Source organism: Microtus ochrogaster, chromosome 17, assembly GCF_000317375.1.
Source record: "Microtus ochrogaster isolate Prairie Vole_2 chromosome 17, MicOch1.0, whole genome shotgun sequence".
NCBI classification, from domain to species: Eukaryota; Metazoa; Chordata; class Mammalia; order Rodentia; family Cricetidae; genus Microtus; species Microtus ochrogaster.
This window is the reverse complement of record NC_022019.1, coordinates 11,561,443-11,584,325: the sequence shown is the minus strand read 5'-3', so window position 1 is coordinate 11,584,325 and position 22,883 is coordinate 11,561,443. Positions and strand designations below refer to the sequence as shown.

Below are 22,883 nucleotides of genomic sequence, written 5' to 3'. Positions count from 1 at the left end.
CCACAGAGAAACCCTGTCTCGAAAAACCAAAAAAAAAAAAAAAACAAAAACAAAAAACTGTGTGCTGGGGGAAGCCATGGACTGGCTTCCAGAGCTCAGTCAGGCCACAGACACCAGCGAGCTGCCGTGTGCCAGCCATCATTACCACTAATAATAATAAACCATGAACGGCTTAATTGGCCTTTTTTTATGCTCCTCTAAATATACTACTGATGCTTTCTTGGCGGCCGTTTGTAGTTTCTGATTCTCTTCTCCAGGGAAAGTCTAAACTGAAGGATATGACCCCAAGCCAGACTCTGGCAGACGCACTAGTCAGGCCAGGAATGCAGGGGCCGGGCGGGTGATGTTTATTCACAACCAGCCCCGGGCTGAGCACATTCATGAAGAATAACTGCAAGCTGGGGTTTGAAAATGTTTGACAGCTCTGGGCTCCAAAAGTTTGTCATTTCCCATGAACAAGAAGCAGACAGATCCAAAGCAAGAACAATGGGAAACCACGTGTAGGGAGCCTTAAAGCTCAGCCACGGAAGCCCAGGGAAATGAGACTCGGTGGAAAGGCAGACAGGCCCACGTTCCTCTGCCTTTCTCTGGGAGTGCTCGGGCCACAGCCTCAACTGCCTGTGGACTATGCAGTGAGATGCTGACAACAAGGAAGGTTCGGGTGTGCGTGTGCGTGTGTATGTGCTTGTGTGTGTGTTTGTGTGTAGTGTGGGAAATGCACATGGGACAGGGAGTTGCACATATAGAAGACAGTGTATCTTATTAGCCTGGAGCTCTCTAAGCTAGCCCAGCTGGCCAACGAGCCTGAGATCTGCCTCCCCAACACACTACGGTCATGAACCACCACACCGTTTTCTTTACATGAATTCTTGGACACAAATCCAGGTTCCTGTGCGTGTTTGCTGACTCTATCTCACTAGTCCTATTTTTTTTTTGGGGGGGGGGGGTCAGTACCATGCTAAAATATAGCCCAGGCTAACCTTCAACTAACAAACATACTTCTGCCTCTTTTAGGCTAGCCTTAAGGATTATCCCTCATAGTCTCATGATCACAGACTTCCCATGAGCTGAATCCCCATCCCTGTGCTGGGATCACAGGCATATACCATCCCTTGGGACAATAAACAAAATATTCAGGATAAGTTTTCTGAAGTTTCTAGAATTGACTCTCTAATCTGAGGTAATTCAGGAGCACTACTGATAATTCTTACAGTAAAGAAAATGCATGTGGTCCACACCACAATGGCATGACGAAAACACCACTGCGGACCCTGACTCAAATACTTCTACAAGGCAAGGCTGTAGATGCTGTATTTGATGCCATAGAACATTTTTTAAAATTAAAAGACTGGTTCGTTGCCTCTATTGGTGCTGGTCAAAACAGGTTGGAAAGAAAAAGAATGAATTTATGGATTCAAATTCCCAGGTCCAGAACTGGTATGGGAGCCCTTCTGTATATGTGCTGCTTTTATTGGTTAATGAATAAATAAACTGTCTTGGTACTACACAGGGCAGAGTAGAGGTAAGTGGGGGGGGGGCAGTGGGAGTACTAAACTGAATGCTGGGAGAAAGAAGGTGGACTCAAGGGACTCCATGTAGCCACTGCTGGGAACAGACGAGTCAAAACCTTGTCAGTAAGCCACAGTCACGTAGTGATACACAGATTAATAAATATGGGTTAGATTAAGATATAAGAGCTAACCAATAAGAAGCTAGAGCTAATAGGCCAGGCAGTGATTTAAGTAAACCAGTTTCTGTGTGGTTATTTCAGTGCTGAGCAGCCGGGAACAGTCTCCTACAACAGGAAACCACTCTTCTCTCTACCCTGAAAGTGCCCACATATACCTTTACCAACAGAGAGTACAGGTGGCTGACCGTCAAATCCAGGATCTTATCCTACCTGGCTGAATTACAACGCAATCTGAATTCCCAGCCTCCGGGGCCACATGCTGTTCATTGACTAGGAAATGCTTGTCTCCACACAGCCTTCAGATGCAAGCAGCACCCTTGTCTGTCACCTAGGTCTCCAGCCTGTGAGCCTTCTCTGAAGATTTCATAATCCAGCTCACCTACAGCATGAGCCAATGCCTTGAAATAAATCCTCCTCTGTCTTCCTGTCCCCTTCCGCATCCTCTAGTGGGCTGTTTCTCTGACTAATAGACTCTGCTAGGATTTCATGATACTCACAATCCAACCCACCTGCCACCTCAATCTCAAGTCTGGTTCAAGATTACTACAAGGAAAATTAGTTTAACCCAAATGACTCCTCCCCAAAGTGAAGTAGACTTCATAACTCATGTGAGCACAGGGTTTTCATGATGCCCAATAGCCTTCCCTGTTGGCCTGTAGGTCAAGAGAAGTCTTATCCTGGATTTGGGTTTAGTGTCCCTCAACAGCCAGGACTATTTGAATGTGGCTGTCCCTTGGTTCTAAGGATGGGTAAGGAAGGACAATAAGGATACACACGGGGTGCCATCAGCAGGTACTGCCCATAAGTTACCATTCCCTCAGGGAGGGATCTGCAGCCACCCAGGGCTCCTCACCTGAGAGAAAGGTAGCCTGAAGAAGAAGTCCCCACCCTGACACTCAGGACAAACAGAGGGCAGAGGCCTGGAATCGTGGCTTTAACTTCCTGCAGGCTGGAAGTTTGGGAACAACATGTCCAGTTTCTGCATCCCAATTTCTCTTGTGTGACATGAGTTTATTAAACCAACCACTTTCCACATTCTCCTTAAGAATAAAGCCCAAGCCATGATTTGATGATATAAGCCTGTAATCCCAGCTACTCAGGAGGCTGAGGCAGGAGGATTACAAATTCATGGCAAGTCTGGGCAACATAGTAAGACTTTGCCCCCAAATACAAAGTAAGATGAGGTACCAGGATAGAGTTCAGTGAGGTTGGTAAAGGGGTGTCCTGATGCAAGGCGCAGAATGACTGTGGCCACAGGGTCACTCAGAAAAGGCAGGCCACCACTGCGCTTGGTCTAGTTTGCATACAGCTATAGTCCCCACTGCCATTTCATCCCATAGTCTCCTGTTTATCTCATTTCTCTATTTGCCCTAATGTCTCCAGCTTGGACACAGGACCAAGTGGGTCTGTGAGTAGTGAGGCTAGAGTGGATAACTATTGTTCCAGTCCTTCCCATAGCCTGAACCTCATAGGCTATGAGGTCCTATAGTCCTGCCTAGTCATAATGGCACTGATCACTCCCCTCCTATCTTTCTGCTCCTGCCTCACCCTCCCTCCGAGGGCAGATGCTTGGGGTCAAGACCACTTTTAGCTCCTGGCACTGAGGCCTGAAGTTTCACACAGGGAAAATACACAAACATCTTCATCTGGGCTTGTTGAACCACATTCCAGGTTAAACCATCATTTCATGCCTCAGTGGCAAGAATGACTGGTTACTGGAGACACCTCTCCTCTCATTATCTCCTTTAAATGCAAGCATCCCTCTGTGAGGAGAGTCACAATCACGGCTGTCCCTTCGCAAGTGAGAAACAGACCTAGAGATGCTAAGTCACATGGCTGTAACACGTGTAGGGTCTGGTCCTAATCAGTGTTATTAATCCCAGGGAACAAACCCTCAAACAGCCTGCTACTGTGTCCTTGATGTTCAAGAATATTTGTTTCAAAAGCCAGCCTACAAATCACAACCCCAGAGAAACGAGATAACAATGAGGACCCTAAGAGAGACATACATGGATCTAATCTACATGGGAAATAGAAAAAGACAAGATCTTCTGAGTAAATTGGCAGCATGGGGACCATGGGAGAGGGTTTCAAGGGAGGGGAAAGGATGGAAGGGGAACAGAGTAAAATATATAGTTCAATAAAAACAATATATATATATATATATTTGTTTCTTATTATCCAGGCCTATGCTGAGGGTCAGGCTCGAGTTTCCACCTGAACTAATTTCCAACCCATACAGACCACAAGAATTTTATCTACTAAAACAATCCCCAAGAGGAAAGGTGAGCTGGTCAAACATTAACATGGAGATTTGGAGCCTGAAGCTACACACTCAGTCATCAATCCAGTTCTGCTCTTCCCAAGCTCTGACCTTCAGAACAAAAGAAAAAATGAAGGTTGCTGCCCCAGGCTGCCTCCTGAGGAGGTTAGAAAGAGCCAACAAGATGCCAAGAGCCTTCTCAGCCCTCTACAGGGCCAGAGCCTTCTGCTATGGAATTCCCCAGTGACTTGGGTCTGTCGGAGAGCAATAGCTTGAATGCAAAGGCCACCCTGAGAAGAACGGTATGGGCACAGCTGGATACATGCATGGGAGAAGAACGGTATGGGCACAGCTGGATACATGCATGGAAGGAATGAAACTGTGTGCTTTACGAGCGATGAGTTAGTACCACAGGCTTCGGTGCTGCTGGGGAGCTGGCTGGTGACTCCACCCCAGCTGTGATCTGTCAAAAGGCTAACCCCCTCCCTCTGCCAAGGTGAGTCTGTGATGTTTCACACTTTGGAGAGGAAGGCCACAATACAAAGTCATGTGAATGTTGGCCTTACCTGACCCCCTATTACTCCCCATCTTTATTATGCAGAATGATCAGTAAAACACACAAAATTAGCTGCCCACCACGCCCCCCTTTTCAGACACTGTACCCACTGTGCCCGTGCTACATGGAAGGAGTACCACCAGGAAGGGTGTTTGGTATTGAAGCTGAACACTCAGTCACCTTACAAGCGGATCTGGGTGATAAAGGACCACGGGTTCAGTCACCACCTACATGGTTTCCTCAACAAATAACTTAAAGACAATGCTGAACAAATTCTGGATGTTTTTTCCAACAGGGAAGAGAGCTGCACGCCTGTGATCCCTGGACTCAGGAGGTGGAGGCAGGAGGATCAGGAAGTCATGGTCATTCAATGCTATCCAGCGAGTTCCTGGCCAGCCTGGGCTATGTAAGACCAAGTTTGAAAAATACCAAAATAATACTGTTTCTACTACTACTAAATAAGAGGCAATTCCTTCAAATAGCCAGGAGAGGGCAGGCTCTCAAAAATTAATAGCCTAGCAATTGGTCAAATGGAGCCCCAGAAAGCCCCAAAGAGTAGGAGCCATAAACCACAAGGTTGGTCTGGAAGCCATTTGGGGGACAGGCTGAGTAGCCATTGAGCAATTTCTTCCGGAGCTTGTACCAAGTCACCCACCAGTGAAAATATCCTTACAGTCCTTATTGATTCATGTGGATCACACAGCCAAGTAGGAACAGCTATACAGGCCAAACTAGACAGAGACCGAGTCAGAGAGAAAGGTGGGGGGAAAGGGAGCACCTGAGAGGAGGGAAAACCAGATAAATGGAGATAGACAAGCTGGAAAGATCCACCAGAGGGTGGCGGGAACAAGAAGGAAGATGGGCATCCCTTCGCAAGGCTCACTTTGGGTCAGGCTAAGGTTCCCATCAGCCAGTGCTCTTCTTTCCAGCTCTACAGGCTGGGCTAACTCCTAAGCAGAGAGCATGCCGAACTCCTAAGCAGAGAGCATGCCGTGTGACCAGCCAAACTTGCGGCACTCCGCAGGTGACAGTGGAGCCTATTCATAATGTATAAGGTGCTCCATGGAAGATCCCGGGGGGGGGGGGGGGAGGGAGTGCTGGAAGCTACACTTAGTGAATTAGTTTCTAGGATCTGTCTCGGGAGAACCGGCTTCAGGCAGAAGGCGCCCACGGTACACTGGCAGGGAGTCCCTTAGGCCAGTAAACATGTGTCCTGCACCAAGCTCTCACTGTCCCCCAGTAGAAATCCCCACCCAAGGTGGAGGAAAGACACATAGTAGCATTTCCCAGAGAGGCTCTGTAGCCAGAGAAGAGTGATGTAACCAATGTAGGGTGACCAGTTTGTTTACACAGACTCACGCTGATAAATCAACGTAAATAGAGAGGGGGCTACCTGCCCACACGGCCTTGGCTTTAAATAGATACAAACAAGGCCACGGACTGCAGGACAAAGGGAGGAAACCAGAGCTGCCCGCTCTGTTTGAGTGCAATTACGTTAATGCTGGAACATGATAAAAGTGGCCCAGTTGGCACGAGGGTCGGAAAAAGAACCTCCCCAGAGGGCAGGCTCCTTCCTTCCGCCTGCCCAAAGTGGGTCCAACAGCCCTGCGCGGCTCACCCTTCTTCCGTGCCTGGGCGATGACGTCAGCTGCGCTCTTGCTCATCACTTTGGTGACATACAGGGGGCAGTTGGTCTGATTGGCAATGGTGATGGAGCGGTTCACAGCTTCAGCCTCGACCTACGGGAGAGCAGAGAGCATGAAAACTCAGGCCACCCTCAAGCCCATCATTCGCCAACAGAGACAGATGGGTCCCCCAAGAGTCTTTCCCAATGGGCACCCAGGAAATAGATCCTCAAGCCCCATCTAGACCCACACTAGCCACTCTGGAAGAGAACCTAGCCTAGTGGGTTGCAAGCACTACGCATGATTATTGGCAGGAAACGAGATACTCTGAAGAGATACTTGGGTCACTCCCTTGAGTTATCACACTACTGAAACAATGGCCCCTAAGAAATTAGAACTTCCTGAGGCGAAATTTCATGATGGGAGAAGGAAAAGGCAGAAGCTGGGTGCCTGCCAGAAGAGGAACTTGTCTCCAGGAAAGACAGCTCACGCAGTTCTGACTTGACAGAACCCCCTTCAGGAAGGCCGCAGCCAAGACAGCACTGGGTGGGAGGGACCACGCCATGACCCGGAAACGGCCTGGCTGTGCATGCTTCTTGCCTTCTATTTAAAAGATGTTATTATTTTCTTCTTTTTAACTATGTGTCCGTCTGTGTGTTGGTTTGTGCACTTGAGTGTTGGTCCCGTGGAGGCCGGAGGCTTTGGATCTACCCAAAGTACAGGCAGTAGTGAGCTGTGTGGTGTGGGTGCTGAGCGGTGTCCACCCTTGTATGGTTCTCAGTCGCTGAGCTGTACCTCCCGGCTGGCCTGGAGCTCCTGGTCCTGCCTCCTTGCCCCTTCATCATAGCCCCCCAAGTGTGCCGCCATGACCAACAGCCTCCTGCTTAACCCTAAACTTCGTGTCAGGCCTCTGAAGATCGGCTTATGGATTGTGACTACCCTGAACCATCTTTCTCACTGTTTGCCAATGGCTTATTCTGTAATTCGCCTATTGAGGATGGCCAGTGAAGCCAAGCTTGTTAGGGCTGCCAGAGCCCAGGCTTTGTCCCTAACCCTGGTAACAATTTCACTTGCTCCCATTCGAGAAGCACCATACATTCACAGACCCTGGCTGATCTCAGCGTGGCCATTCATTCCTCTCTCGTGATCCGGGGTGAGGACATTTACTGTTTGTGACTCTGGAGCTGAGTCTGCCAGATACTTGTGAGCCCGGCCAGCCTCACCCACAAAACAAAACAAGCTTCGCAGCGCTCGGGGATGAAGTAGGTGGCGGCATGTTCTCCAAGAGCAGGACTGGTCAGCCACAGCCTGGTACCTCCTTCAGCACAGATGAAGAACCACCCCCAATCAACCATCTGGCTCTTTGTATCTGATCCTCAGGGAATGGAATTTCAGATCCTGCGTCATGTCTGCTGAACACCCAACTAGGGAAGTCACCTTGTATGGAGGCCCATGTCATATGCAACAAGGCGTTGTTCACTATGTCAGACGATACCCACACAAAGCAGCTCCCAAAAGGGCGCTGCCAAACGCTAAGGAGACGCTAGTGTAAACTCAGGCAGGTGTGTGTGTGTGTGTGGGGGGGGTCTTATTCTTTCTCTACCCACCAGGCCCTACTCCTAACGCCCTCAAAGCAGAGCTGGTATTCAACAGATACTCAAAACTTGCTGCATAAAAACAAATGGCTTCATCTTATTAATGTCACTTTAAAAGCCAGGCCACCACTTTTCACAGGAGAGAGCTGCACGCTCCTTGTTGAGTTGACTTTGCTAGGCCCGTTTCCACTGGAGCATGGCAGGGCTGGGGTCTGTCGCTGCTGCTCTAAAGTGCCCGTTCCAGCAAGGGAGCCCAAGCCTCAGTCACACTCAGCTTCTGGGCATCAGTTATGTGAAGGGAATCTACAAACCTACAGGAAGGCAAACGGCTTCAAAAAACACTCACCAAACACTCAAATGTTTCCCATTCCAGGGATGGCTGAAGGGAGCCTCCCTCTTGCTCCCTGGCCTCCTTCCCCTCCCTAGAGCCTCCGGCTGGGCTGCCAGCTCGGATGTCTCTGGTGGGAAGTGTGAATGAAAGGGACTTCAAGATGCTCAACACTTTGCAGGGACGCCAGAAACAGCCCTATTGATGTCCCCGCACAGACCCCTCACAAAGGGACAGACACACTCACTATAAATAATGGCTGGGGCTACAGGCCTGCTGCCCTCAGTTAAAGTGGGGTGTGTAATGGCTCTAATCAAGAGGCCAAATGGGACCGGCTCCCACTAAGATTAGTGAGGAAAAATCCTGGTCCCAGGGGGTCTGTCTGGATTTGCAAACACACTGTGAATGGAATTCAGACTCCATCTGGCCCCAGAGAGTGGCCTGAACTTGGACAGAGGCCAGGCTAAAATGCTAGCTCTCTGGAAGAAGAGGGTATTTAAACCTCACTCTCGGTCGTCCAATCAGAACACTCCAGCCGCTGATCCGCCGCAGACACTGTTGTGTGTGCACCGAGCCCTGACCGAAATCCCTTTAAATCTTGTGGAAAGAATATGACAGCTTAAAATAAAACCTCTTCTCATTATGGGGAATCTCGGATATCTGGGAGGTTATCGATGTGATTTCGTAGATGGAGCAGCACAAGTACCACAGGGAAATGGCCTATCCTGGGACCCATAGCAGAGTTTGGATATGGCGGCCTCTGGACAGCCTGTCCCATCCCATTACCTGGCACAGCTCGGTCATATATCCTGAGGCCCACCTGGGACAGTCTATGTTGGCTTTGCTGGGCACATCTCAAAGTCCGCTTTCTTCACAGGCCCCAGGCTCTGACAGTTGTCCCTTGCTGGCAGCCAGTCACATTCTAGCCTACACATATACTTCCTGTCTGCCTCTTTGTCACCAGCTCGCTGACAGTCCCTCTCAGAGAGGACCCAGCCCCCTCTCAGCTCACTGCCACACAGGGCCAGGCACTGCCGTGATCAGAACACATGCTGACCACACTGTACCGCCTCAGACAGGCGATCCCTAGAGTCCTGCCTACGTCCTCACCAGTCTCCCTTTTCCCATCACCTTGGCTAAAAACAAGGTAAAATCCTACCAAGCTGCCCGCGTGGCAGGCTGCAAAGAGGAGCATACGGTGAAGTTCAAATGCAAGCTGGCCACCAGACCACTAGCGATGGGAGAGATCCTGATGCCACACAGAAGCTAAATCGTTAGTTAATGCTGTGTCCTATGTGTTGGTGGTTTCTTCCTAAGCGGGCTGTACAAGTCCACTCAGAACGGCTCCATGTTTGATTCTCTGTGTTTAACACACACACAACAGACTCAGCTTGGCAAACTGAACAGTCATCATCCAAAGAAATGGCAAGAGTGAAGGCCTTGGAGTCCTAACTCCATTCTGCCGGCCCCTCCCCCTCTCCCTCCCTCCCATCCCGTCTCTGCTCCTCTGAAGTCCCTATATCTAGCCTCATCTCACAGGAATGCCACAGGATGAAATTAGTGAGGGCAACATCAAGCTCAGAGCCTGGCATAAGTTGGGCACCGCCAAATCAACTGGCAAGCCTACTCCCCCCATGCTATGGTCCTAGCCCTGCTGGCCCTCAGGGATGTCCATAACTGGCCCCTCTGCACTGTGCAATTCTGTACGACAGTGGCCAAAGAGAAGCCCCCAGCGCTGAGCCACATACAAATGGGTTTAAGTTTTCTGTTTAAAGGCTCAATCACAACGGTGGCTCCCTGATAGCGATCTCCTTCTGGGAGACACGTGGGCATCCTTCCTGCTTCCGTGCTTTGTTCTGGCAAGCTCTGGGATCTAGTGGCCCCAGCTCCTTCACAGACCACGTACCAAACATCCCCCTTCTTATCTGGTTCTGGGAACCCTTAAATGTTGAGTCTCCATCCTCCCAGGTCCCTGAGAGACTTCTCTTAATCCCTAACACATCTTTGTAATCTAGAACATCTCCTTGCAGAATTCCCCATCATCCTCTTCCCTCAGAGTTCTCAGACGGCTGTTAGAATGACCTTTACCCTTACTGAAGGACTAGCCTCTATGTGGGGGTTTGAAAAAAAAGTCCCTCAAAAGGAGGGGCACTATTGGGGGTGCGGCCTTGTTGGGGGAAGCATGTCACTGCGGGGAGGGTTTTCAGGTCTTTTTTCGCTCAAGCTTCCCTCAGTGTGACTTTCAGCCATCTTCTTGTTGCCTCTCAGCCCCAGCACCACATCTGCCTGCATGCCGCCATGCTCCCCTTCATGATGATAACAGATTGAACCTCTGAAACTGTGAGCGAGCCACCCCAATTAAATGTTTTACTTATGAGTTGCCATGGTCATGGTGCCTCTTCACAGCCATAAAAACCCTAACTAAGACATTCTGTAAAGTACTGTAAGGTGAAAAATCTAGTGGCCAAAACGCCGTCTCCTACAACATGAAGCCTGCAGTCTCTGACTTAACAGACTCCATGGTCTGGTGTGGTAACTCTGTGCTTCGTTGCCAGGGCTAACCCTGCCCACAGTTTTCAATGGTTCTGTCCACCAGGCTCCACCGAGCGTGCTGCTCTGGGTGAAGGCTCCTCACGTGTGTTGCAGAGATGTAAAAGAGCTTTGTGACTCCAGCCTGTGTTTGGGGCCTGGCGGTATGCTGGTGGGTATGCACATGCAGACACATGTGCACACATTTCTTCAAAAGACCAGTGTGCATCCAAAAAGCCCCTGCTTTCAAGAGGTACTTCGGGGGGAGGGGGTTAGTGCTCTGCAGAGTCCAAGAGACCCCAAGCCACACACCCCACTCCCAGATGTTCACCTCCTCCGGTCGGCTCAGCACATGTCCCTCGGGGCCCGTGATGCCTAGATCCAGGATCCTCTGCTGTTCCTGTAATGCATAAAAAGCCAACTGATGAGATGAGCCAGGTGTCAGGTGGCTGATGCTGAGAGACCTGGGCTAAAAGTCTCCCAGCAAGGACAGTGGGCCCTGTTCACGGTGTCATCCCAGATCTCAGAGAGAGAAGGGGCACAACACTAACCCCAGTCCCACTTAAGTAGTGGGACTCAGCCTGGGGGGATCATCGGATATCCTGCACAGCAGATAGTTACAATATGGTTCACAACAGTAGCAAAATTACAGCTATGAAGGAGCAATGAAACAATTTTAAGGTTGTGCGGGCCACCACAACACAAGGAACTGTATTAAAGGGAGGGTCTTAGCATCAGGAAGGTTGTGAACCTTCCCTGGGGATGCTGAACGTAGAGGCCCTCCTGGCCCACATCTGAGTATATGATGATGCCCCTGTGGGAGCTGGGTATTCAACTCCATCCAGAATATCTGTGCTGCAGGGCCGGGAGAAAGAGCCTAGAATGGGAGCCAGCCACATATCCTAAGAACACAGGATTAGGTAATCTCCTAATAGCAGGAGATTACCAACAGAGCCCCCGGGACCAGAACACCAGGCCCTCAGGATCCCCACACTGTGTTCCGCTCCCAAAGCTGTCATATATATATAGTTGAGGTTGCTTTCCTGGAGATGTAGAATATGAGAGAAGGGTCCCATACCTCAGCAATGATGTCACCATTCTCTGCATGGACTTGAGCAATGGCACCGATATCCCGGATCACGCTCAGCACTTCATAGATCTGAGGAAGAGGAGGGGGAACTCAGAGACCAGAACCCAAATGTTGGAGGAAGGTCATTGGTTAAATAAAGAAACTGCCTTGGCCCTGATAGGTTAAAATTTAGGTAGGCGGAGTAAACAGAAAGAATGCTGGGAGGAAGAGGAAGTGAGCTCAGATGCCATGCAGCTCTCTCCAGGGCAGACGCGATGCAGCCAGCCACCAGGTCAGACAAGCTGAATCTTTCCTGGTAAGCACACCTCGTGGTGCTACATAGATTATTAGAAATGGGTTAAGAGGCTGAAACTAATGAGCCAGGCAGTGTTTAAAAGAATACAATTTGTGTGTTGTTATTTCGGGTAAAGCTAGCCGGTGGCAGGAGCTGGGTGGCGGAACACCAGCCCACAGCTCCCACAACACCCACATCTTCCAGGTCAAAGGAAACCCGCTTAGTGAGGGAGAAATAGCAGTCAGGCTGCTCTGGTAGGCCAGACTTAGCAATGCTCAAGGGGGCTTCTGACCACTCTGCCATTCACAGAGGCAGCCCAACCACAAGGACAGGAGTGAGGTACGAGAAGCAGGGGATGATGGTTCAGCCCAGGTATGATGAGGGGCTCTCAGTACCACCTCCAGGCCGTACGGGTATCCTGAGGTCACAAGGTCGGATTTCCGAGTCTGACGGAGCATGACTCCATCAAAACTCACATCTGTCAGCCATGTCCCATCAACCTATGAGTGAGCTCTACACACACGGAAGAATGTTTCCCCAGATGCCAGTGGTGACCAGACCAAACAGAACAGCAGGAGCCTGCTCGGAAAGGCTGGCTTTCTTACCTGGGAATCCGTCAGCTGGAATCGATCTTTGAAAGCCATGTACACGAGGAAGGAGTTCACCCCTGGGTACAGAGGAAGAAGAGAGGTAGGCACGTGAGCTGTAGTAGACGAACCCAAACCGAACAATCAAGACGAAAGACAGTGATAGCACTGTTCACCCCTGAGTGTGCGCCTGTGCATATCTGTATGGGAGGAGGGGGTGTAGGGGGGCAAAAGAAGAGAAAAAGAGTTGGAGATGCCGGGAAAATGACAAAGCAACCGTGCAGCCTTGTGCCTGTCATCCCAGATGCTCAGGAAGCTAAAACAGGAGGAGCACACTTTCGAGGCTTGGCTGAGCTTCAGAGTGAGCTCAAAGCAGTGTAGGACGCTTAGAGAGACTGCCTCAAAAAATCAAAACTACAAAGTGTTAGGTATACAGCAGCAGAGTACTCGATTGGCATAGATGAAGACCTGGGTTTAATCTTCACCATCACAGAGTTAAAGAGGAGAAAGCATGACAGAGACAGACAGCAAATGGAAGCCAGGAACAGGATTTCTAGAAACTGTTTTCAGGGTTCTTGGGATTTTCCTACGTGGGAACTTTAAAAGTCCAACAAAATTAAAAACCTGTGCTGTGAATGCATTCACACCGCAGCGTAACTCACAACAATCAGAAGGTGGGAGCACCCCACCCCACCACCCGGGGGCCATCAGAGCATGAACAGACACACAAGAGGAGGTCTCTGTGCGAGCTGGAACACCAGTCAGCCTGACAAAGGAACTCTGGCTGCGTGGGACAGTGGGCACAGCCACAGAAGGCCATTCTACCGAGTGAAATACACCAGTTATGAAAGACAGGTGCTGCAAAGCCCATGTGTAGGAGGGACAGAGCAGTCAGTGTCACACAGACAGGCAGGAAGGGGATACCTGGGCTGGAGGAAGAGGAGGCGGAATTACAAAGACAGTTTCATTTCAGTAAGATGACACATTCTAGAAGTGGATAGTGGTGATGGCTTGGAGAGTGTTTTATTGCATTTATTTGCATGTGTGCATACATGTGTGTGTGCTTGTGCCACGGCATGCACACGGAGGTCACAGGACAACTCATGGGGAGTCAGTTCTCTCCTTCCACCACGTGTGCACTGGGAATCAAAGTCAGGTCATCAAGCTTGGCCGCAAGTGCCTGTACCTGCTGACCCATCCCAGAGGCCCCATACTAACGGACTCAAACACAGGTGAAGGGGGAGCCCACGCAACTGTGCACTTAGAAGTGAATCAAACTGTGCATCTCAGGCTGGAGAGATATCTCAGAGGTTAAGAGCACTGGCTGCTCTTCTAGAGGATCCAGGTTTGGTTCCCAGCACCCACACTGTGGCTCATAACTGTCTGTAACTCCAGTCCCAGGGGATCTAATGGACTCTTCTGGCTTCTGCAGGCACCAGGCATCCACATGGTACACAGACACACATGTAAGCAAAGCACTCACACATATAAAATAAATAAATGAATAATTTTTTAAAAAGCATATATATATATAATTTATCACTTTAAAAAAACTTTTTTGAAAAGAAGCATTTATTCTGACTTTGACAAGAAAATTAATTACAAACTTCTGACTATGGAAATTGTCTTTTCTTTGGCAAGCCATGCTGGTTTTTAGGAGACTTTTTTTTTTTTGGAAAAAAAAATCCATTAGTTTGGCAAGCAGCTGTCTATCATAGCACCTTGGAGTTCGTGCCTCCCAAGGCACCAGACCAAACATCCCTGTCCAAGACCCATCACAATTCTAAACAATCGTCTTGACAACCTCAGAGCTTAATCCAGGCCATCTGGGGATGCTGGAAGCTGCCTGCACTAAGGCCTCTGGGCATCCCAGTTTTTCACTCCATGCCAGGCAACAGTTGCCAGGCAACCTGCCTAGCCTGATTTGGGATAGACTGACCCTGGGAATTGAAAGTTAAAAATCCAGCAGCATCTGGGTATTCTCAAGAAGTGAAAATGGTCCTCGCTAGGAGCCAAAAATGCCAGAAGTGTGTTTGGAGGCTCTGGCCAGGGTCTGGTTCTGAAATGATTTTAGGGTTACCTCTTTAGAAGGGGGGAAAAAGTTACAGTAGCATTGAATGACCATTAAGAGAAAGCTGTTGCCTCCTAGCTGAAAAAAAAAAAAGAGAGAGAGAGAGATCTACTTCTGGATGAAGATGAAACACTGCCTCCTCTCTTAAAAAGGAAATACCTGGTCAAGGGACCTCCCCTCTGGAAGGCAGGTTCACCTGAAGCCACGCTAAAAAGATAGGAGGAATAATTATTCCTTTAAATGAGGTAATGAGCTTTCCTTCCTAGAATTCCAGCTCTCTAGTGTAGTGGGTTTCAGGGCCGCAGCTGTGAGGCTTTATAGTCTGCCCGATTCTCTGAATCACTCAGAAAAACGTAACTTTTCCACTTCCTCTTTCTATCCCTCTTCAAAGTGTGCTTTCTCCACCACTTTGAGCTCTGCTGCTTCTCCAGCTCCCCTCCCCGCCTGGTGGCTGCTTGTCGGCCATGTAGCTGGCCTCATGCCAGTGTAACTCAAACAGCAATGATCTTTTCTCTCTTTTCTTTCTCCCTCTGCCCTCCAGGCAACTTACCTACCTTTGGGCTATTTTTTCCCCCTTTTAAATTGTATTAAAATGGTCCTTGAGTGTCAAAAAACACACTGGGCTAGGGCCCCTGCGGTTAGCATAAGCTGGAGCCGAAAGCCCCCACGACTTGCTCTTTCAAGGAAGGCTTTAGGTTAGAACCAAGTACCTGCAGTGGACTTGCGAGACCTACCGTGGTCCTTCACCAGAGCTTCCATCTCCTCCTGGACACCCTTGTGCCACTCAGTGATGTCCACGTGCAGAGAGTAATCACAGCAGGACTTGCTGTCGGCCCACTCCCTCCACTGATCGAAGGCCGCCAGCAGGCTGGTCCCGGGCTCCGGAACCACATGGTCAACTGAGGAAAGAACAGACATTTGTCGTCATCACTGGAGAGTCGGGAGCAGGTGCTTACCCACTTGAACCCTGAACTGAGCCTCCTGGGTTCCTGCTGGAGACACCGATCTCTCCAACAAAGTCTCGGAATGCACTTAAGCCTGCTGAGTGCCCAACGGGGAGAAACTGCCGACAAGTGAAACCGTGCATGAACGCCTCAGATCCGATTTATCAAATCCTAGTCCCTGAGGCCTGGGGCACATTCCGAGGACAAGGAGTCCTTGTGGACAATGGCAGTGTCAGAGGGCCAGCTAGAGGAGCCAAACCCTTCTTTGTGCTGCTGAGACGCCCCAATAGACAGCCAGGCCTCGTTGAGACTGGAATGAGGCCATGTACGACGGACCTTTCCAAAACAGCCAGCAGCCCCGCTCACTCCTGGCTAGTCAGGTTTCCTCGGTGTAATTCCACTCCGTAATTTAAGGACAATCTTTCATCTTAAGAGTTTAAAAACATTTTGAAGCTGAGCTTGCTGTAATATTATTACTAAGGTAGGCCGATATTTAGGACAAAGATGAACTCAGGCTGCTCAGTCTGTACCCTGGCTCCACTGGTGCCTCGCAGGTACCCTGGGTAAACTACTCTGCTGCCCTAAGTCTCAGGGTTGCTTCTAAAGGGGATTGTATTACCTACAGACTTTGTTATGAAGATCACACACAGACAGAATGTCTATCAACCTTACAATGCTCCCTGATTTGAACCCTCCAGTGCCTTCTTCTTGAACTGCAAATGTAGTTTAAAGTCACCAACAAGCTCTTCCAGAGCCTGGCTGACCTCTGCAACAGGACCCTGTGATGGCTCTGTCTTGCCTTCTGTCTCCAGCTACACGGACCATCTTTCAGTTGCTACATCGAGCTGCTTCCTTGCATCCCAGGGTCTTTGTACATGCCACTATCTCTCATAGGATCCCTGGAGGGCTCTTGCCCAGGCTTCCTTGATAACATGAGGCCTTCTGGAACTGCTATGGCCCATCTTTTGTGTATACACACACACACACACACACACACACACCAACAACAACAAAGCACTAAGATTCCAACTGAAATTAGCTGTTCAAAGTTCAACCAAATTCATGCAACAAGAAGGAAAAGGCTCAAGACTCTGGACTCCTAAAGTAATGAACTATTCTTCCAAAATGGAATATTAGATTTTCTATGCCCAGAATCAAAACTTTCAGATGCAAGTACACTGTGATTGTACTTTCTTAACTTGGCTTCGTACATATTGATCGTCAATATGATCATCAGATACAGCAGTTACCCCTGCCTGATCATTATAAATTACCTAAATGTATTGAATGTCACACTGCGCCCTGTAAGCCAATATCATTACTAAATGGCAATTAGAATAAATGTATTTTAAAACACGCTTCTAAATTCCTTTGACAGAATTCTTTTTTACCAGGGCTAATTCATTGGGGAGTTCTCAGGCACCGGCACAAAGAATCAGTCTATGTAATGACAGGGTTCCACGGCTACCTAGTATCTAGAACATGCTGTCAACTGATGAAGGGCTTTGACAGATGCTACCCTAGAAACTCCAACAAGACAATTCCAATTTTCCCTCCCTCGTCTGTGTTTCCTATTCCACCCTACAACTCCAACAACAACATCACTCTGCTAGTAGCAAGCATTCTGGGCTGTCTGTGTCTATAGCCTGCCTCACCCCTCACTCTCCTCCGTCCCTGCTCCCAGGCAGCCAGACGGACCTTGGAAGACCCTTTATCCGCAGCTGCAGGCCCCATGCACATGGCCAGGAAGGGCAGACTCAAGCATCTCCCCAGGGCCCGGCTAGATCTGACTCTGGCAGATGTCTCTGGTCTCCATCACACTCTCTGTCCCCAACATGGTCACCACCCATGGCCACCTTGTGGGTTTCTTACTCCTTGGATTCACCCTGTTCCTGTCCACTCTGAGCTCCCTAAGTGAAATCCTCTCCCTTTGAGCTTCACCAGACAGCACCGCCCCATCAAGTTCATGAGACCGCCACCATCTGCGCTGCCGTCTGCAATAGCTTCTGAGTAGCACGTGCACTCATATATTCACTCACACTCACACTCACTCACTCACTCAGACACAGACTCACACAGACACACACACACACTCACATATATCCTCACTCACACAGACAGACACACACCTTAACCCACACACTCAACACTCACAGAGACACACACTCACACAAACACACACATACAGAGATGCACACACTCAGAGACACACACTCACTCATACTCACAGAGACATACACTCACACTCAGAGACACACACTCACAGAGACACATACTCACACACTCAGAGACATACTCAGAGACACACACTCACACAGATATATACACACTCAGAGACACACACGCACACATATACTCATTCACAGGGACACACAAAGACACAAGACACACACCTAGACTCACTCACACAGATGCACACAAAGACAGACATATACGCACACTCACACATACATACACACACACACACACACACACACACAGTACAAAGCATAAGCTCCTCAGGGCATGGACAGTGTTCAGATACAGGAAGAGCTCAATGAATGCCCCATGTAATCAGTACTTGGCACTCACTCCTTACCTTTCACTCAGTTGAAAAAGCAAATGGGGTTCAAGTGCACCCTCAGTGTCGGTGAGCATCATTCTAGAACACCCGTAGGATGCCAAAAATCCACAGACACCTAAGTTCCTTGCATTAGTGTGTGCACAGAGTCTGCTATGTCCATCTGTATACTTTCGCAGGGAGACTGAGAATTGATCCCTGGATCCCAGCATGCTACAGCTGGGCTCCACTCCAGACCCCCTCCATACACCTCACAGCCTCTCTATATTGCTTGCTTGCAGAACCTGATGCAGGACCACACAGCACTCTGCCTGTGTGGACCTGGTATTAGTGCTTGCATTGTGGCAAATTTCAATTGCGCATTTTGTAACTTTACAGAATTTTTTCCAAACAGTTTTTTTTTTTTTATTTGTGGTTTGGCTGAAGCCAGAATTAATTGAATCCACAGATGCAAAATCCTTGCATCTGATGGGTCAACTGTACTCTCCTGGTAACATGGTCAGCTTTTCCATTTAAGCCATCGGGCTGAAACCTGGAGACCCTCCTGCCCCACCCTGCTTGACAAGGAATGTTCCTTCCACCAGACAGCATGGGACATAAGGAAAATTGCCTTTTTCAAAGCTGATTTTCTAAAATAAAGGTAATTTTAGGTAAAAATTAATATTAAATCCATTCAATCACCACCACCACCCTTTAAATCAACCAATTCGACTTGGTACATTTTCTTTTATCTTTTTTCTACATGTTGTATTTTATTCTATTTCCTTATCTCTAGCCTCTTTCTTCCCCAAAAGCTTGAAAGTGGCTTTAGAGAGAGATACCCAAGCCAGTCCTGGCTGACACACCTGTCATCCCAGCATGCAGGAGTTGGAGGCAGGAGGAGCTTGACAAGTCTGAGGTCAGCCTGGGCTACCTAGTGAATAAGTCAGTCATGGACACTTAGTGATATCCTGTCTAAGAAAAACAAGTGAACGACAATAAAACCTTAAGATGCAAGAAGATGCCATCAAACAAGAACAGGACAAACAGATGACAAGGGGGAAGGGAGAAAACAGGGAACACAAAATGAAATCAAGAACAAGGTTGTAAGTTGTATGTTTACGTGTGTGTGTGAGAAGACATAAATAAATGCACGCATATTTGTGTGCATGTGTGTAGACCTGTATGAATGCTTTGTGATTGTCCATGCATATTCACACCTGTGCACAGGCATACATGCATGCATACATGTTTGGACCTGCGTGTGTATGCATCAATAGATAAACAAAGTTTGGATGACCTCATGCCTCTGCTAGATGTTGTCAGACTCCCAGGCCCACATCCAGGAAGCCTGACAGCCGTCCTTCCTGAGGGTCAACAAGGCAAACCATTTCTCAAGAGAACACTGGGAACCGCAAGCTCAGTTGGGGAATAATGCTGACCCACTGAGCATAACGATTCTTTTAAATATCTTAATATTGGACTGGATAAAATAGTTTACATCTACATACTGGATGCTTTGATCTGCCCCTTACAAAGAATAAACGCTAAGTTCTCAACATTCTGTCCCTTGACGGGCTCTCTTTCATTCTATTTATCCTGTCAGGAGTAAACACGGCCTTTGAGATACTCTTCTTTAAGATTTATGTATTTCATCTTATGTGTAGGGGTATTTTGCCTGCCATGGAAGTCTGTGCACCATGTGCATGCCCGGTGCCCACAAAAGCCAGAATGGGCACCGGATCCCCTGGAACTGGAGTTACAGGTTGTTGTGAGTCACCATGTGGGTGCTGGGAACCAAACCTGGGTGCTCTAGAAGAGCAGTCAGTGCTCTTTAACCTTGAGTCATCTCTCCAGCCTCCATGATACCCTTTAAGATCCTAAAACCATTAAATACATACATATTCACACTCCCCCAGTGCTGAGCATCAAACCTAGTGTCTTGCACACGGTAGGTAAGACCTCTGAATGATTGAGCTACACTGTCAGAACTCTCATTTTTATGAGAGAAAATGTGTCTTTCAAAGGCCCACTTCTTTCTACAAGACCTGCCTGCTTCCTTTTCTACCAAAGGAACCCGAGAGAGCCCTGTGTAGAATGCTCCGTGCAGGATGCCTGCTCTGCAGGATGCCTGCTCCCGAGACAGCTCAAGCAAGGAGCTTGCCGTGGCTCAGCCTCCACTCACCCTTCCGCAAAGTGGAAGACCAGTAACAGGACCCACAAAGGGACTCAGACACTGTGACGCCATGCTTCTCCATCCTCAAGGAACACGAGACGTACCTGGAGTGTGAACCCTGGTTTGTGCCCTCATTCCTTGCCCCTGTTCTGGGACAACAGGTCGAGATGGCGACCAGGGGAAGTGAGTTTCTGAGAAGCAGCCATTCTGATTCTAGCTGCGTGTAGTCCGTTTTTCCATTTGCCTCCCCTCCCATCTCCACCCACTCGGGGTTTTTGAGGGCCCTGTTCACCACACAATGGCAATGCCACTTTCAAAAACAGAACCAGATTCCCTGACAATGAGGCTAGGCCCTCCCTATCTGATTAGTGAGCCTTGTGATACCCAGCACTTCAGAAAAACAGGCATGCTTCCCCTAAGCTAATGGCACTTGCAAACGTGTCCCTGAAATGCCTGCATGAACTTTCCCACTGTCCTCCTTCCACAGAAGGTCTCCTGGGAAGAGCCGCTTCTCGGGAACACGGCAAAGGGTCATGACCACTTCCGGAGGGATCAGGGGTCCTCGATGAGGAACCAAAGCAGAAATCCATCCACAGATCATCTCTCTGGTGGCCTTCCTGGGTTAGCTGCCCTGTGAGAAAGGCACAGCCACCCTCCAGCAGCCAGCAATGACAAGGGGGTAAACATTAGGGTCAAAGCACCCCAAGAGTTGGGCCTGCTTCCTGTGGTGGCCTTCCTTGTTTACTGAGATTTCCCGGCCTTATCTATAGCCATGCAGAGTGGAGGAGGGTAAACGTGGGCACAGGGAAAAGTATCTGTGGAATGCCTTGCACTCCCTCCTTGGAGCATCTCCATAGAGTCCATAAATGCCCGTCCACTTGCTGTATGACAAGCCAAAAGCATGCCCTGGAATGACGGCCCGAATCTGGACATGTTTTCCGTGAAAATCTCAGACTAGCCAAAGAATGAATGACTATAAATTGTCAGTTCTTAGTTCTGAAAGTTCTACCTCCAAAATGCTCCAAAATCTGAAATATCATGGCATATATGGGAAGCTCCACACTGATCTCATATGACAAGTGCCAGCCAAACTGCAGGCATGTTACCGAAGTGTACAGAATTACTTTCAGGGGCTGGGGGAGGGGCTTGGCTGGTAGGAGGCTTTCCTAATATGCCTATATCTCAGTCCCCAGTACTAACAAACTCAGGTCTGTAATTCCAGCGTTCAGGAGGCAGAGGAGGCTGATGGATCACAGCAAGATGGAGGCCAGCCTAGTATACGTGAGATTGTGTCTCAAGAAAAGAAAAAGAAACCTCAGACATTATATAAGGTCAGTAATAAGCCGTTTCGTTTTGATTTTGGTTTTGGCTTTTGGATTTTCAAGATAGGACTTCTCTGTGTAGTCCTAGCTGTCCTGGAACTCACTCTGTAGACTAGGCTAGCCTCGAACTCAGAGATCTGCCTGACTCTGCTTCCTGAGTACCAGGATTAAAGGCACGTACAACCACCACCCAGTTTGTAGTAAACCTTACATAGAAATTTCACATTTAGACCTGAGACCCATCTTCGAGATAATTCATTATGTATATGTAAATATCTTACTCTGAAATTTAAAACTCTTCTTGTCCCAAGCCCTTCAGACAAGGGGCACCAGACCTTTGCCATTGCCTGCACTATTTCTACAAGAAGGGCTTGACTGAACACAAGATACAATTCACCTGGTTCATGGCCCAACTCGGTATTTTCCCTATATTCACATTTTTGTACAAGCTATTATCCCGAATAACTTTAAAACACACCCATAAAAGAAGTCCAGTACCCATGAGCAGCCCCTCCCCATACCTTCCTCCCCATTAGAGTGATTGAGGAACCCCGGCCCTGAGCAGTCACGAATCTGATCCCTGTCACTTCACAGAACACGGAAGCGTACACTGTGTGGTCTCTGGTGTCTCCTCTGGTGCTTCCACTTATCACGAAGCTCCCAAGGCCGGGCACTGCAGCATGATTGGCGCGCCATTCCCCTTAATGGGGTACAATGGCTTTGGCAGCTCATATTTAAGCCTTTGGGACATGAGCAAAATATTAAGACATGAAGAAGTAAGCTGCAAACTTGAAAAACCTAAATACAAAATCCCTTTGGAATTTACAGTATTTCAAAAGAATCAAACATTCTATTTTTTTTTTTTTTTTTGATTTTTTGAGACAGGGTTTCTCCGTAGCTTTTGGTTCCTGTCCTGGAACTAGCTCTTGTAGACCAGGCTGGCCTCGAACTCACGGAGATCTGCCTGCCTCTGCCTCCCGAGTGCTGGGATTAAAGGCGTGCGCCACCATCGCCCGGCTAAGAATCAACATTCTAATTTCTTTTTCGAGATCACTGCGGGCTCAAATCCAGTTTTTATTTGTGTGCTGTGTGGTTTGTGTGTGTATGTGTTTTCATGTGTGTGTGCGTGAGTGTGTATCCTTGTGAACATATATGTAGAGGTCAGAGGTTGCCATCAGATGTGTTCCTCAGTCACTCTACACTGAGGCAGGGTCTCTCACCTGAACCCAGCGCTTACCGGTTTGGCTAGTACAGCTAGCCAGTCCGCTCTGGAGTTTCCACCTCCTGAGTGCTG

General features: G+C 48.7%; 1 protein-coding gene across 2 annotated transcripts in view; it reads right to left on the bottom strand.

Annotated features, from left to right (window-relative positions):
- Positions 1-22,883, bottom strand: part of Dpysl2 (dihydropyrimidinase like 2) — a 102,226-nt gene that overhangs the window by 14,702 nt on the left and 64,641 nt on the right. For both annotated transcript variants that reach the window (XM_005355480.3, XM_005355481.2), the window contains exons 4-8: positions 15,343-15,507; positions 12,556-12,617; positions 11,665-11,745; positions 10,918-10,986; positions 6,128-6,248 (exon numbers count right to left, since the gene is read on the bottom strand). In XM_005355480.3, the coding sequence (XP_005355537.1) occupies positions 6,128-6,248; positions 10,918-10,986; positions 11,665-11,745; positions 12,556-12,617; positions 15,343-15,507 (498 nt within the window). The remainder of the gene's footprint in view (positions 1-6,127; positions 6,249-10,917; positions 10,987-11,664; positions 11,746-12,555; positions 12,618-15,342; positions 15,508-22,883) is intronic.